This window comes from Gigantopelta aegis, chromosome 10, assembly GCF_016097555.1.
Source record: "Gigantopelta aegis isolate Gae_Host chromosome 10, Gae_host_genome, whole genome shotgun sequence".
In the NCBI taxonomy this organism is placed as follows: Eukaryota; Metazoa; Mollusca; class Gastropoda; order Neomphalida; family Peltospiridae; genus Gigantopelta; species Gigantopelta aegis.
This window is the reverse complement of record NC_054708.1, coordinates 79,801,055-79,816,826: the sequence shown is the minus strand read 5'-3', so window position 1 is coordinate 79,816,826 and position 15,772 is coordinate 79,801,055. Positions and strand designations below refer to the sequence as shown.

The following is a 15,772-nucleotide window of genomic DNA, read 5'->3' as shown; positions in this document are numbered from 1 at the left end:
AAAAAAATAGCGAAAGAAATTTCACTTTGGCGAAAAAATTTGAAAAAGATTTTTTCCCCATCTCGATTTTTAGAACCAAACGTGTTCAACCAGTTTTGTTCAGTTGATCCGCCTCGCAGTGTGAATAAGCGTTATTTGCATGTCCACGTGGCTACTCTACTATTCAGCAGCGTACTGCCAGTTGCTTGTAGTAAAGCTAGAAAACGCAATTAAATGAAATGAAATACTATTTAAGACATGTTGCATTCATACTAAATGTTTGATTACTATCGACTACAAGTTTTACTTTTTATTAGTCATGTTTTGGTCATACCGGTTATTGTTATAAATCTAGGTCACATGGTTGAGTTCATTTCCAAGAAGTGGGTTCGTTGGTGAGGAATATATATTGTTTCTCACTTGCATACAATCATAATTAGTTAAAAGTTTCTACATTGACAGATTATATTTCAAACATATTAAATGGCGAAATTATCATTCATTTGTGCTATATCTACTGATAATACTAACGATGATATGATATATCCCTCCGTCCCTTGCACAGAAATACAAAACTCAAAACCGGTGTGAAACTGAAAAAGTTTTTTCCCCCATTTGTGAAAGACTGTCGCACGCCAGTGTTTTGGTAGCAACAACATAAAACGTTTCCTTGTCTTTATGTTGGCTATAACCTTGAGTTGGACACCATACTAATTATGAATAGTATTCAGTTATAAATCATACCGGGAAGTTAGGGGGGTAGTTACAAAACGAGGTCATGGCATTGGGTATGATCAAGAGTTACGCACTTTTAATTTAAAATTTTTTTCATAAAATAAAATAAAACAGCCAGTCTGGCCATTTTGTTTCTTTAAAATATGATTTTTCTATTATATATACAATAATACATCTAACAGATTAAAGGTACATGCCTACAGGCCTGTGGCATTGGAACAATATCTGGAGGGGGTAGCACAATCTCTGGTGGGACTATTGAGTTTTATCTTTATATAAAAAAGAAAAGAAAAAAGATAACCAAAATAAGAACAGAAAATCTAATGTTTATAAATTTATAATGTTAATAAAATTAATGCCAGTGACAGGGAAAGAAGGACGTGTGTGGGAGACAATTGTTAAAGAACTTTAGAGGGGAATGTCATCATTACAAAACATAACGCGTGCAGGGTTACACAAAAAGTCAGATCCTACATTATGTAATTGTTGAACGTCTCCATAATTGGACATTTATAAACTTCTTTTGTCATTTTCAAATTATTTTGTAATTATATTGTAATAAAAACAGAAGGGTATTGGGTCCTGTTCTGGACCTCATTTATTCCAGCATTTTGCACACATATCTCAAAAGATACTGAATGATATAAGTTGTTAGGCTATTAAATATGTAAACATTATGTACCGGTACTTACATTTCACACTTTTGGTGCAAACATTTATGTATAGTGTATATCTTAGTCTGGTGAATCTTTTTGGGCACATGTATATTGGATCAAAATTCAATGATTCTTTCAAAATACAGAGAAACATACAATTTATATCATTCTCTGATGCATACAAAAAGTAAAATTATCTCTTTTGTGATATACCACTCGTGATTCACTGACTTCAATTAGCCCATCCACGGGGATCGACCCTAGACTGACTGCACATCATACAAGTGCTTTACCACTGGGCTACAGCCAGCCCTAGACATCAGCAGCATTTTATTATTATTATTATTATTATTATTTTTATTAAAAAAATTTTTTTATTGTCCCCAGAATATAAAATGGCAGTGTCAGGGTTGGGGTGCCCTAAGCTCACTGTCTCACAGTATTTTTTAAATTTCATCTGGTATACACAGTTTTATATACATACATATAAATGGCAAAATATATACACACTAATAGATATAATCCACACTTTATGTATATTGTTATTGTTGATATTTTGTTTGGGTTTTTTTCAATAATTTTTTTAATTATTATTATCTGGTGCCAAGAAGGAAAAAAAAAAGAGATAAAGGCAAAGATGTTATGTACTGAATTAGTATTGATACAAGAAAGTATTATGAAAAGGTGTGTGAAGGAGTATAAAGTGCGAAGAAGGTATTTTAGAAATAAATATATCTCAATATTTGATAGATTTAATAAACTTTTATGATGTTTGAAATAAATTATACCACTGCTCCCATTCTGTCTTGAAATCTTCATAATTACCATTTTTATATAAGATACATTTTTCAGTTTCCAACTTTTCTTTAATTATAGTTTTTAAGGCAGAGAAGTTTAATTTTTGTTTTTGTATTTTCATGGAATAAATATAATATTTTATGTTAATAATTAACCAATTTATTGCATATGTATTTGTTTTTTTAAGCAGACCCAAAATGGCAATGTGTTTATTTATATTATGCACTCTTCTATAGTACTGAATATCCAGTTTGTAATATCTTTCCCAAATTCTTTAACATAACAACAATCATAAAATAGATGTTCAGTTGTCTCTGCCATACGATTACAAAAAGTACATTTATTTGAATTAATATAATGTATTGTATATAGAAATGTGAAACCAGCATTTTATTATTAGATTACAAGACGTAAACTGAATAATAAGTACATTTTAGCATATACTATATTATCATAAAGAACGAGATTAAAAATAAAATCTTTTGACTGAAATGCAAATATGTTACTGGCAAATATATATTTAGATTGGCAAAAGAAATTGAAGATTGGCGAATTTTTTGGCGAACAAAAATAGCAACCCAGGGCTAGCCCTGTTTGACAATTTATTTCAGACCGACACATGTAAAAATACATACAGTTTGTGAGAAACTGATCTAAGAACTTCAATTGATGCACAAATGGATGACGTCTCTTAACTTCATAAAGGTGACAAAAAGTGTAGTCATATATCCAACCAGTGACAACCACTATGGGCAGAATCCTATGATTGAAAAGTGCAAATCACACTAAATATTTAAGAAAAATACACCCGATGCTGTTTCAAACTTACTTAACAAGACTCGACTCAAATTCTTCAGGAAAGCCGAATCCACGGTTTTGTAATCTTCACAGATAACATAGACCTCAGAGTTTCCGACTTGCTTGTTGCGGGTTTGAACACAGACACCTGAAAAGATGGAGAACATGGCTGAATGTGTACATCTGGATAAAAGAATTTACAAGTGACTATGACGTAGGTCTCAATGCAGTCATTACAATATCTGTTATTGGTAATACTGTTTTTAAAAGTGGATGATTTTTCTGTTAATTACTGTACTTAAACAGCGGTTGCAAAACGAAGTACTAGTAGGCATTGGAACTGACAGAGTAGGAGTTGGGGGTTTATTGAGAGCTACAGACACTCAGTAATGGGGGCATGCGGGAGGGGGGAGGGGTGGGGGGCTCTATGGGCCGGAGTCTGTTACCACAGAAATGTGCAATGTAGTCCACTTGTAATGCATATAGTTGGTGAAATTGTTGTCCCAAGAATAGAACAAGTATGACTCAGTGGTTTTCCGTTTAAAAAAAAAGAAAGAAGCTATTTGCTGTTTCATGTTTTTGTAAATTCCGTTTCAGACTACAATATGTAATTAACAATTGAACTAACACAAGTTGTGACAAATTAAAGGGTCCTACAATTTACTGGCGTCGACATATTAGTAGCGAAAAATCACATTAGGAGCAAAGGCTACAATTATAATAACTACATAAAGCATGATTGTCCAAGTTACGTGCACTGCTTTATTCAACGGGGCTTAGGGTTCACAAAACGTAAACATTTATTTTATCATCTCTTTGACAGTCTAACGTTGTCTGCAAATTGAAGTATGCGCATAACACAGCGGAAATAAAGTAACATTGCAACGTTCAGCCAGCCGTTTTTTGCTTAACGTTTGCAAACATATTTTGACTGGTGGTTCCCGAAATGATCATTTGGTTTAATGTGTAGCGTAAAAATATGTCTTCCAAGACAAGCATTAGCGACAAACCGCTGGCTAAACTTACTCCTGGGAAAAAAACCTGTCTCATCTGCGCAGGCGCAACAGACTAAGCAGTAAACCAGCCCCAAGTTCAGACAGCATATGTTTCGCTAACGTTCACAAAGTATTTGACTGGTTTCCAATGTAACCATTTGGTTTACCGTGAAGTGCATAATCCAGTCTAGCGTTTGCCAATAGTATTGCGCATGGGTCAATCGTCAGTTTTAGTGTGTGGCAATAGTAAAATAGTATTAATTTTTTTTAACTTCGCAGAAAATCGTAATTCTGTTTCCAAATGTAAATTCTGTTTCACAATGCGAATTCCGGGATCGCGGAAAATCACTGGGTCTACAAAAATGTGCTCCTGAATCAAAACAAAATATATTTAAAAAACTGGGGCAACGACGCTGTATTCATGGGAACTCAGTTTTCCTGAAGAAATTAACCCATAGAAGCAAAGCTATACATTCAGACAAGAACCAAAAAAATATGAACTGGAGTGTGAGCAACTGTGGTGAAAATAGAAGTCGGAAATGAAGGTAGTAAACGTCGCATGCTACGCGCGACACTTTGTTTTGCAACTGACATTACAGATAAACAGTTTTAATCATTAAAAAATGTATTAGCAACCACTATTTAGCATATTAAAATTGTGTAACAATCTCTGAAACTTGTAAAGTGAATTGGTATGTGATACTGAACAAAATGTTCACGGCATTATCATCTTTTATTTTTATTATTTTTATTTTATTTTTATTTATTTATGAGAGGAACTGGGCAGAAAGAATTTCAAAAATTTAGAATTCTGGAATATTTATGTAATTTTTTATCTCCATACTGTGAATTTTCACAGAGTAAGTTTTCAAATAATGTTAGAATCGGGAAATAAAAATTTAGATATTTTTTTGTTTTTAGTTCTAACAGGATTTAGCACCTTAGATAGGTGCTTACGGTTGTAGAACTGAACCTCCTCGGTGGACCATTATGTGTTTCCCATTCCAACCAGTGCCTCATGATCAAAATATAGAAGTGTGATATGTGCAGTCCTGTCTGTGGGACAGTGTATATAAATTATTACTTTCTGCTAATGGAAACATGTAGCAGGTTCCTCATGACAACTATGTGTCACAATTACCAAATGTTAGACATCCAATAGCTGATGATTACAGGGCTTCTAGATTATGGTAGCCCCACTCCCATGGCTAGTGATATTCAATGCTGGGCTAGTAAATAACTATTACCATGCCCAATGGCTAGTGAAAAAAAGTCAACTGTTGCAGTTGTTTATTTTGTAAATATGAATATCCTAAACAACCCCAACCCCCCAGTTAGTGTTTTTAACCTCTATCTCCCTCTTTAGGTGACACATCCAATTATTACTATTATTTACTATTATGTATTACCTTAAAGCCGCACACCCTAGTTCCATCCAGCGAAAATAAATTATAATTTGGTTAATCTACAAACCTGTAACACACTTAGATCACGTTTTTATCAAATGGAGTGAAAAAGCAGGTTTTATATCGATAAATACCATGGGAATCCCCATGTCCCAATTGCTTGAAATAATTTTGAAAGTTAGTATTCTGATGTCACCGGTAGATGTCGCTCGAAGCACAACAATGCCTACGTCACGACAAATTTCACAGACTTGGGGTGCGTTCCTTTCACTTCTCCTGGACATGTTCCAAATGTTCTGTCCTGGTTGTATCCCCTGTCCAGATATCGTAAGACTTAGCAACATTATTGGTTTTAAGGGTTTGTAACGTTTTGTATTGAGACACTTACTTGTCTGAACTTTATTGTTACTGAAAATGTTCACGAACTGTGAAGAAAAATCTGACAAATGAACAACAACAAATCGGATGTTGATTGCGCAAACCGTGCACGAAAAAACAAACCGAACCAAAATGATAACGGTCACGTGGTATACCAACGTCTGTGACATTGAAATGGAAATATCCCCTCTAAAAATAGATTAGACCTTGTCTGCTCAACGGTTTTTTTCTCAGAGGCCCGTGCCATTTTAGGAAATACGAAAAATGCATTTTGTGGTATTACAAAAACCAGGATTACCAAAAAACACTTCAGGTGAATGGAAATGTATATTCTAAATAATAAACGGTAAGTAAAGTGCAATTTTATTTGTGAAAAAATGGGTTTAATAGCGAAAAACAACGCCATAATGGTTAACAACTAGCCATAACTAGGGTGTGTCCCTTTAAAGTAAAGTAGGGATAGAGAATTTTTAATCGTGGCTAGTGGTTTTTATAAAAATTCTAGAAGCCTCAGATTAATTCATCAATGTGCTCTAGTGGAGTAATAAAACAAAGCAAACTTTATTTAACCTTGGTCTACTTACCGTTCTAAAGCAGCTGTACAGAAGATACATCAGGCAAATGGTGGAGGCCTCGAACATGGTGAACAGCTTGATAACAAAAGATCCCCCCGGTGCAAGGATTCGCAGACATGCCAACACCTCAAACCAGTGAAGCCGAGACACGACGAGTTCTTGTTCCGCAGGCGTCGACTGACAGTCAATACTGCCATCTGCGGTCACCTGTAGTCAAACAGGAATAACTAGATCAGTGGTGCATGTAAATACTCATGTTCAATATATGGACACTCACAGAGTACAATTGTTCAAGTGTTGTTCAGTTAGGCAAATTTAAATTCACTGCAACCGCCAATAGGTTATGTCATGAACCTCAACATTTTAATGAATTAACATTTGCTATTTCAACAAATTTTTTAGACTTTTGGAAAACTGTGTTATGTTGGCAAATAACAAGCTATTAAAGTTCATCAAGCAAATGCTGTTGTCAATACCCCCCCCCCCCCCCCCCCCCTCCACCTCCCCAATGAAAGGGAAACTAGACTTATTTGACTGGATAACAGAAAAATATTGAAAATTAAAATTCCCTCATAATAAAACGCAGTACTAGACCACTATATTGATATGTGTACAACATTTTGTAAAGTTATCTTGAACAGTTTTGGAGTTATGCATCAAAAACAGTGAATTTGGTAATTCTGGCTGTTTCCATGATACAGAACAAATATTGAAACTGAAAACTCCCCCACAGCAAAAGGCCAAAATAGACCAGTTTTGGAGTTATGCTATGGAAACAATCCCCGACAGATGGACAGACGATGCTAATTTTAACATCCCCTGCAAACAGCGTACATGTACATGCAATAAGATGGATTCCAACACAAACCAAATTTATTTTTCCAATTTTATCTGCTGCATTCTGTAAACCATCGAGATTCTCAGACTTCATGAGATCCCCTGTGTCGTCGGGGCCGAAGTACCAGTTCTTCATTGTGGAACGGATAAACCGATCATCATTTATCATCTGTCCTAGAGAGTTGCCTTCGTAGTAGGGATTCAGAGTAGTGGCCAGCCACTGCCATTTGTTGTCAAAGGCTACAAACATATTACATACACATTTAAAATACAAACATATTACATACACATTTAATATACAAACATATTACATACACATTTAAAATATAAACATATTCAGGGCTCACCCTGGATCAAAAATACCTGTAGCCAAAATATTAGCCAAATGGAATTTTTATTAGCCATATTGAAAACGCTTTAGCCAAAATTGTTTTACCTAGTACTGTATAGAGTATTTATATATGAATATGAAAATGCATCTTTTTCAGCTAATTGTGTACGAACTGAAATAAATCTGAATAACAAAACCGTATTACCTGATCAAAATTAAAGATAGCAATGGGGGTAGGGGCAGTTAATATATTACTTTGATTGGGGGGGGGGGGGGGGGGGGGGGTCACCTGCCCCCACTTCTAAGGCCCATGACATTAAATTAACAATCATACAGAAATATGTGGGTGGGAGAATGTTTATGGAGGGTGTTGTTTTTTCTTTCTTCCTCTTTTTCCCCAAATAAAAAACTTGAGAGGTTGTTTTTTTTAAATATAGAGCTCATTATTTCTTGAAATAGCTATCTTTATGTTAGGTTGAATTGTTTTGTTTTGTTTTTTAAAGTGACCCATCAATTCCCCACCCTAACAATTTCATAATTTGCGCCATGTTGTTGCTGTTGATTTCAGCGTCATGTTAAATGCTTGTGATTTCTGCTTGTAAAATACCTAGGCTAAGAATGCTGACGTATATATTCCATTTATTAAAAAAATAATAATAACACCCCACCCCCCACAAAAGAAAAAAAGTTACGGTCTTTTTAAAATCCAGCTAACTTATTAAATTTCACCTCACAGTCTTACAAATCTATATCTAACAAATATGATTATTGTAAACTAATTTTATTCAGTGTACGTTTAACTGCAATTTGTATAAATACCGCATGTTCATTTCCCGCGATCTGCATGTGTGCTCTCTACCATGGGTACGAAATTAACAAAGACAAAGAAATAACCGAAACTGCAGTTAGGTATTCATTGATGCGAACAACTATTGTTTTTCTACAAATTTACATCCAAGATTTACTCCTTTGTAATCGTATTTTTTAATGGCCACAACAATGTCTCTTGACATGTGGGTGTCAGCTGACTGAAGCCTGACGTATTTGTGCCGAGAGCTTTCCTCAGTTCAGTCAACGAACGTTCGCAAACTATTTGATTGGTGTCTGTCGTGTCCATTTGGTTTAACGTGAAGCGCACAAACCAGTCTAGCAAACGTTTTCTTTTTGCTCGGTCTGGCTGAACTCAGACCTTTGGATAGCCTTCATGTCTTTCGGGCCCTGAACTGGCATGTGTATTCAAATTGACACGCATTGTCGGTCTGTTTTTATTACTTTGGTTCAATTGCTAATTTGGCTACTGACAGCGTGAGCCCTGCATATTACATACACATTTAAAATAAAAATATATTACATACACATTTAACAGGGCACAGTATTTCATGAGAACCGCCGTTCTGTTCGCGTGTCGGTTACGCAAAGTTAAATTTACGCGAACCGCAAATCGGTTACGTCATGACCTGTAAATGTTCAGAAATTAAAACTTGCAAACTTCACGATTACAGGAAGGTTATTCATGCAGACATACTACTGGTATTCCGACAAATGTTTTAGACTGATTTTTAGATACTTGATGCGCAGCAAACCAGTAAACAACGTTAAATTGCAAAAGTTGTAACTTGCGACCAGTCTACAGTTTTAAAACAATTTTTAAAAAATGTGCTCGGACCGCTTTTTTTCTAAATTTTCTGCTGCTATTTTATCTCTAAAGGAATATATGTAGACATACTATTGGATTGGCTATAATTTTACATATGTTAAAAACAGTTTTAACGCAAATAGGAATCCAAAAGTGTCACAAAAATTGAAAAATACTAACATCGCATAATGAGCTTTAAAAAAACAACATTTGGAATGTCACTGTAGTATACAAGTACCATTGATGAAGTGAAAGTAGCATAGCCACCGCAAATCGCAAAAAAGAATCCCTACAAATGAGTAGTTATCTATTTCAAAGGCGTACCGCCCATTACGCATGTGCGTAATTCAAAAACAAAATCCGGGAATAGGTCGAGGCTGTCTGTAATTGTTCTATAAAATAGACGTCTTAAAATTGAATCGAAAAAAGATTTTTAAAAATGTAGCTAGAGGCGTCCTGAGTTTCAAAATTTTCACAGGGGGAGGCCCCACTAATCCCCCCACTCGGGCACGCCTTTGGCGTGCGTAATTCTAAGAATATTTCTGGCTACGCCCCTGTATTTTGTTTCAGTACTGGGGCTAATATTCAGGATCCATATTCACAAAACATCGTAAGCCTAGTTTTACACGTAAACGTAAATCTACGACTGAAGAGCTATTCACGAAACAACGAAAACGTAAGTTATGTGTAAAGTTGGACGTAAATATAAGAGTGCTTCAGGTTGCAACTAACGCTGCACGTAAGTTGTGTACATATAATAAATCAAGCACGATCGCCATTATTTACTATTATTTACGTAAACTAGCAGCATTTCCAATAAATGAAGCAGTTTGCGATGGCGAATGCCCACGGATTGAACATATTTTTGTTGGTGATCGAACGTATGTTTTCGACTCGGCCAATTTCTCCTGAGTTATCTTTTCCTTTTTAAGAAATGTCCTCAAGTTCGTACCAAAACGCAGAAACCCACCAATACTAAAATGCCATGGTCCCACTGTTCGCGATGTTATTGTTAGCAGACGACAAACAAACTTGCGTTTTGCGCATTTGTTATTTACCTGGTAGCCATCGTTTCTAATGTGTTTTTATTAATTACTCCAGTGAGTGTTAAATCGTAGATTTACGTCCAACTAAGTTACGTTTACATTTACGACCGTCTTTGAGAATAAGGTGCTTCTTGCACGTAAACATAAATCTACGGCAGACGTAAGTGCTAGTGGTAGACGTAAATTTACACCTTTTTGTGAATATGGGTCCAGTTCTTTTATAATAGTGTTAACTTTAGCAAGCATTAAAGCCGCACACCCTAGTTCCATCCAGCGAAAATAAATTATAATTTGGTTAATCTACAAACCTGTAACACACTTAGATCACGTTTTTATCAAATGGAGTGAAAAAGCAGGTTTTATATCAATAAATACCATGGGAATCCCCATGTCCCAATTGCTTGAAATAATTTTGAAAGTTAGTATTCTGATGTCACCGGTAGATGTCGCTCGAAGCACAACAATGCCTACGTCACGACAAATTTCACAGACTTGGGGTGCGTTCCTTTCACCTCTCCTGGACATGTTCCAACTGTTCTGTCCTGGTTGTATCCCCTCTCCAGATATCGTAAGACTTAGCAAAATTATTGGTTTTAAGGGTTTGTAACGTTTTGTATTGAGACACTTACTTGTCTGAACTTTATTGTTACTGAAAATGTTCATGAAATGTGAAGAAAAATCTCACAAATGAACAACAACAAATCGAATGTTGATTGCGCGAACAGTGCACGAGAAAACAAACCGAACCAAAATGATAACGGTCACGTGGTATACCAACGTCTGTGACATTGAAATGGAAATATCCGGTCTAAAAATAGATTAGACCTTGTCTGCTCAACGGTTTTTTCTCAGAGGCCCGTGCCATTTTATGAAATACGAAAAATGCATTTTGTGGTAAATTACAAAAACCAGGATTACCAGGATTACCAAAAAACACTTCAGGTGAATGGAAATGTATATTCTAAATAATAAACGGTAAGTAAAGTGCAATTGTATTTGTGAAAAAATGGGTTTAATAGCGAAAAACAACGCCGTAATGGTTAACAACTAGCCGTAACTAGGGGGTGTCCCTTTAAAGACATTTTTTTTTTTTTAAATGTTTTCTTTTGTATTTGTTTTAACTTTATGTTTCAGCTAAAAACTATGTATTTAAAATATAATTTCAACGTAATTTTGAGGTAACTGATCAGATAACCCATGGGTTACGCAAATATAATTCACGTAACCGAACAATTGGTTACCTAGGTAAAAACCACGTGAACCGACTTCCGGTTACCTCAGATTTCGAAATATTGTCCCCTGATTTAATATATATTGTACACACTGAAAAGCAAAATAAATGCAACAAACGTTTGCTGGTGTTACTTTCACAACTTATTTAATCACCAAGATTTGAATCGTGGTCATGCATTTTCAACCTAATTTGCTTTACACTTAATCTTTTTAACTAAACTATACATAAACATACATGTATTTTGATGCCAGTGATCATGTGTTGTCACAACTTACTTTGTGTTCTGTATGTCCATTGTATACTATACACTGTTGTTTATAAAACTAACAACAACACTTACCTTGGATTACAAGAAAATGATTTAATGCTGCAATAAATGCTCCCGGAGCTTCGCACAGATGAACAGAGTTCAAGTCTGAACCATCAATCTTCACAAGATGAAATGATGACAGGATTTCATAACACTTGCTCCAAGCTTGAGTGCACATCTCCACTCGGTGCGTGCGTCTCAGGTCTAAAATGACCGTCCCTGCGATGTTCGTATCACTCGTATGTCTGTGCCACTCACTCATATCCTTGTCATTCAGACGGTTTTTCAAACAGTTTAAGTCCGTTTTCAGTTTCTCCAGTTCTTCCACCTGCCATGGCTCTCCTACAGAAATCTCTGGTAAGTGTCCTGGAATAGTGTGTGGTAAACTGTATGTAAAATTTTTCTCAAACAACTTCAGGACCTTTTCCTTACAGTTTTCATCGAGTCGAAATTCAGATTTACCATACGATTCAGTTCTTTTTCGTTTCGGACCCATTTGTGATCTAGAAAAACAAGAACGATCCAATAAGTACATGTATTCAGTATTATAAATCATCAATTGACCCCCATCTTGGCCAATGGTTTTCTTGTATGCAATTCTTTGTTTTGAAAGAAACCTTAAATACATGTATTATCCATAAATTGTACTTGTTCCTTACAAAAATGAACCCCTTTCAAAAATTCCAGGTGACACCCACAAGTATTTTAGGTGGAAAAAAAGGCAGCTACCTGGTACAAAAAGTACTGTGCAACTGTATGAGATAACAAGCATGCAGAAAATTATGTCACATGCATGGAAAATTTTAATTATAAATATATGAATTCCAAAATCAAGGCTCACCCTGCACACTGCCAAATTAACCAACTGCTATTTACTATACAACATGGCTACATTTAGTAATTGGTATAAATTAGTCCTTTTTCAATGATGTTCAAGGAAATACAAAAATTGGCTAGAACTAAATTATTTCCAGTGTAACCCCTGAAGACCCTTTAGGCATACAATTTAAGATGGGGGCGACTAGGAAATAGAATGCTTCCCGTGACAAATACTGATGGTTTTTTTTATAGCAGATCCTTCCGACAGATTGTAGTCATCGGTTAGCCAGAGTACTCTGCTGTTCTAGAAGTAGAACTAGACGAACATTTGGATGGTTAATTTTATGATCGGTCTCCGCCATCAGAGATAACTCTATATAATGAAAATACGGAATACACAGTAGGCATAGATTCCCACTCTAATACAACAATAATTGTATGTTTAATGCTACATATTTAATCGGAACATTATTAAAAAGGGGTGTTGTCTGGTTTTTTCCTGTAGTGTGTGTATTAGTGGTTACTATGTGAAATGTGTTAGTATTGATAATAATCACAGTAAAGGTATTTTAGCATCAAACATAGGATTATTGTTGTATTAAGAGCAGAAATGTGCCTACTGTGTGGTAGGCAGCAATTTTGTGTTTTCTCTATACATTTCAACTTATTTTCGTGCTTAGATCCAATTAAGGTTCAAGCACGCTGTCCTGGGCACACCTCAGTTATCTGGGCTGTCAGAAATCCGACAGCACCCACATTTAGCTACACTTCGTGACACTTTGTCGCCATAATTACAAAGCTCGGCGACCTATTTCGAGACGTAGATCACTGGCTATTCCGCCTAGTAGACGGAATGGCTGAGTGGGCGATCATGTGACGCAACGTCACGATATAGGTCAGCGAAGTTAGAATTCTGCTGTCCGGAGTTTGCCGAAGCGTAGCTGAATGTAGGTGCTGTCGGATTTCTTTCTGTAGTATGTGTATTAGTGATTAATATGTGGATTTTTTTAATCAGTTAACTCGAAAATGATCGATGTAAAGGTATTTGACTTCAAACATAGGATTGGTGTGGTATTAGAGCGGGAATCTTTGCCAACTTTTTGGTTGTCAGGAATTGCCCCAAAAATACATAGGTTGGTCTCTGACTGTAATGAGAGCGTATTTATGTCCAAATGTCCGTCTAGCTCTTACAGTCAGAGTACTCTGGCTATTACAGTGCTAACCTTGTGCTAGTAGTGTAGTGGTAGAATCAGTCCTTGCCTTTGAAAAACAAAGGCGAGTGAAAAATCGCACACCTCAAAACGCTTAGGCGAGTGAAAAATCACACTCGTCAAAATGCTACGGCGAGTGAAAATCAAGCATTTATTAATTTTTAGTAGTTGTTATCGTCAACGTCCCTAACTGCTTTATGCTTCCAATTCCGTTCACTTTGTTTTCTTGTGCACGGTTCGCGCAATCAACATCCGATTTGTTGTCATCGGCATGTCGTTCATTTATGAGGGTTTTCTTCACAGTTCACGAACATTTTCATAAATAATAAAGTTCAGAAAAGTAAGTATCTAAATACAAAACTTTACAAACCCCTAAAACCATTAATTTTACTAAGTCGTTTTTGTTTATTCCTTAAAATTACCGATATCGGGTCCACATGATTCGTAGAAATTGACTAAAATGGAGAAAGATGAATTAACATTCAGTGCGTGTCACATGTCCTCACACGTGCCATATCAACAAGGCCAAAGCATTTAATTTTTAGGATTTTTAAGACCCCTGTTGTTAGAATTTGTTTTCAATTATTATATTCGATCTGCAAAAGGTATGCTACATTTTTGTGCCTCTGTTGTAGTGAATAGTATTCATAATCCATTCATAACAATTGTAAATAATTTTGAGTGTATAAATTGTGTTAATTAAGAATCAATTCAAATAATATTTTTTATATTTTACAAACTATTCACTGGTATAAACGTAATGCCTATCAGTATTGACATTAAGTGTTATTCATGTGTGTTGATAAAACACGGACCGGACCAGAACGCTTGACAAATTGAATTTTTCCTTTTAAAAAAATATTAATCTAAGTATTCGTCAACGGTGCATAGTTAAGAAACATATATTTTTTCATTTAGTGGCTTTAAAAATGGAAAATGACTAACAGCACATGCACGTTACCATACTTTTTGCAAACGCATGCGCCTGAACGCAGTTAGAAACGTCGCACTCTTTCCTGTTTACCTGAATTTGTTTTACATCCAAATTGTTGATTTTTTACGTTAATTGATTACAATCTATTTTGTTTCACGTATTGCAGCTGAAAACTGTAGAACAATATTTCCATAAATATCGTATTCGTGTTTTTGTCGTTAGGTGAACGCAGTTTGGGACGTCGATGGTAACATTTTGGTTCGGACTTGAAATAATTTACGGTAGTTAGTCTCAGTTATAGAAATCGTCCTCGGCCGCTTATTTCGAACGTTCAGAGAGTAATAAAAATAAATTAACGAATGCAACAACAACCACAATATATTTGACAATGTGCTACAAGGTAATATACATGACAAATACACACTTTCTTTGAGTAAACTTCAAATTTTGGTCAACTTCATGAACATCGTCTGTTTTCGTTTTTATTTCGCTGAATTAATTTCATCCCACAATTCACGCGCACCCTCTCTCATACACACACACACACCCTCTCTCTCTCACACACACACACACACACACACACACACACACACTCACTCTCTCTCTCTCTCTCTCTCTCTCTCTCTCTCTCTCTCTCTCTCTCTCTCTCTCTCTCTCTCTCTCTCTCTCTCTCTCTCTCTCTCTCTCTCTCTCTCTCTCTCTCTCTCTGAAATCGTCGTCGTTTTCTACATAATTTCCTCTTTTTTTTATTACACGGGGAACGGTTCAAGTGTGCATTGTTCATACAAAATATTTCATTTGACTACGGGAAGCATTCAAATCGTAGTCGTTTTCAATCTGATTTACAGAGCAGATGAAAATGTGTATCTGCAGTAATAGGTCACATATAATATATCTGATTCCGTAACGCGTGACAACGGGACAGTCTGAGTCTCTCAATATTAAAACATTCCTTAAGACGACCTTTTAACGAGCCAATGTGTCTCTTGTTTCTTGCCCCTCCTCCCCCCTCTAAAAATATGTCTAAAAAGGGACTATGTAATTATAGGCCTACTTATTTTAAAATTAGCGCACACATCATTGTACTAATTTTT

The 15,772-nt window shown here is 35.7% G+C and overlaps 1 protein-coding gene across 1 annotated transcript in view; it reads right to left on the bottom strand.

Annotated features, from left to right (window-relative positions):
• LOC121383838 (cap-specific mRNA (nucleoside-2'-O-)-methyltransferase 2-like) overlaps positions 1-15,234 on the bottom strand; it is a 32,365-nt gene extending 17,131 nt beyond the window's left edge. Inside the window, 6 exon segments of the mRNA XM_041513936.1 lie at positions 2,998-3,084; positions 3,087-3,114; positions 6,330-6,527; positions 7,189-7,397; positions 11,745-12,217; positions 15,103-15,234. Coding sequence (XP_041369870.1) covers positions 2,998-3,084; positions 3,087-3,114; positions 6,330-6,527; positions 7,189-7,397; positions 11,745-12,210 — 988 coding nt within the window. The 5' untranslated portion in view covers positions 12,211-12,217; positions 15,103-15,234.
• Positions 15,235-15,772: the final 538 nt, after the last annotated feature.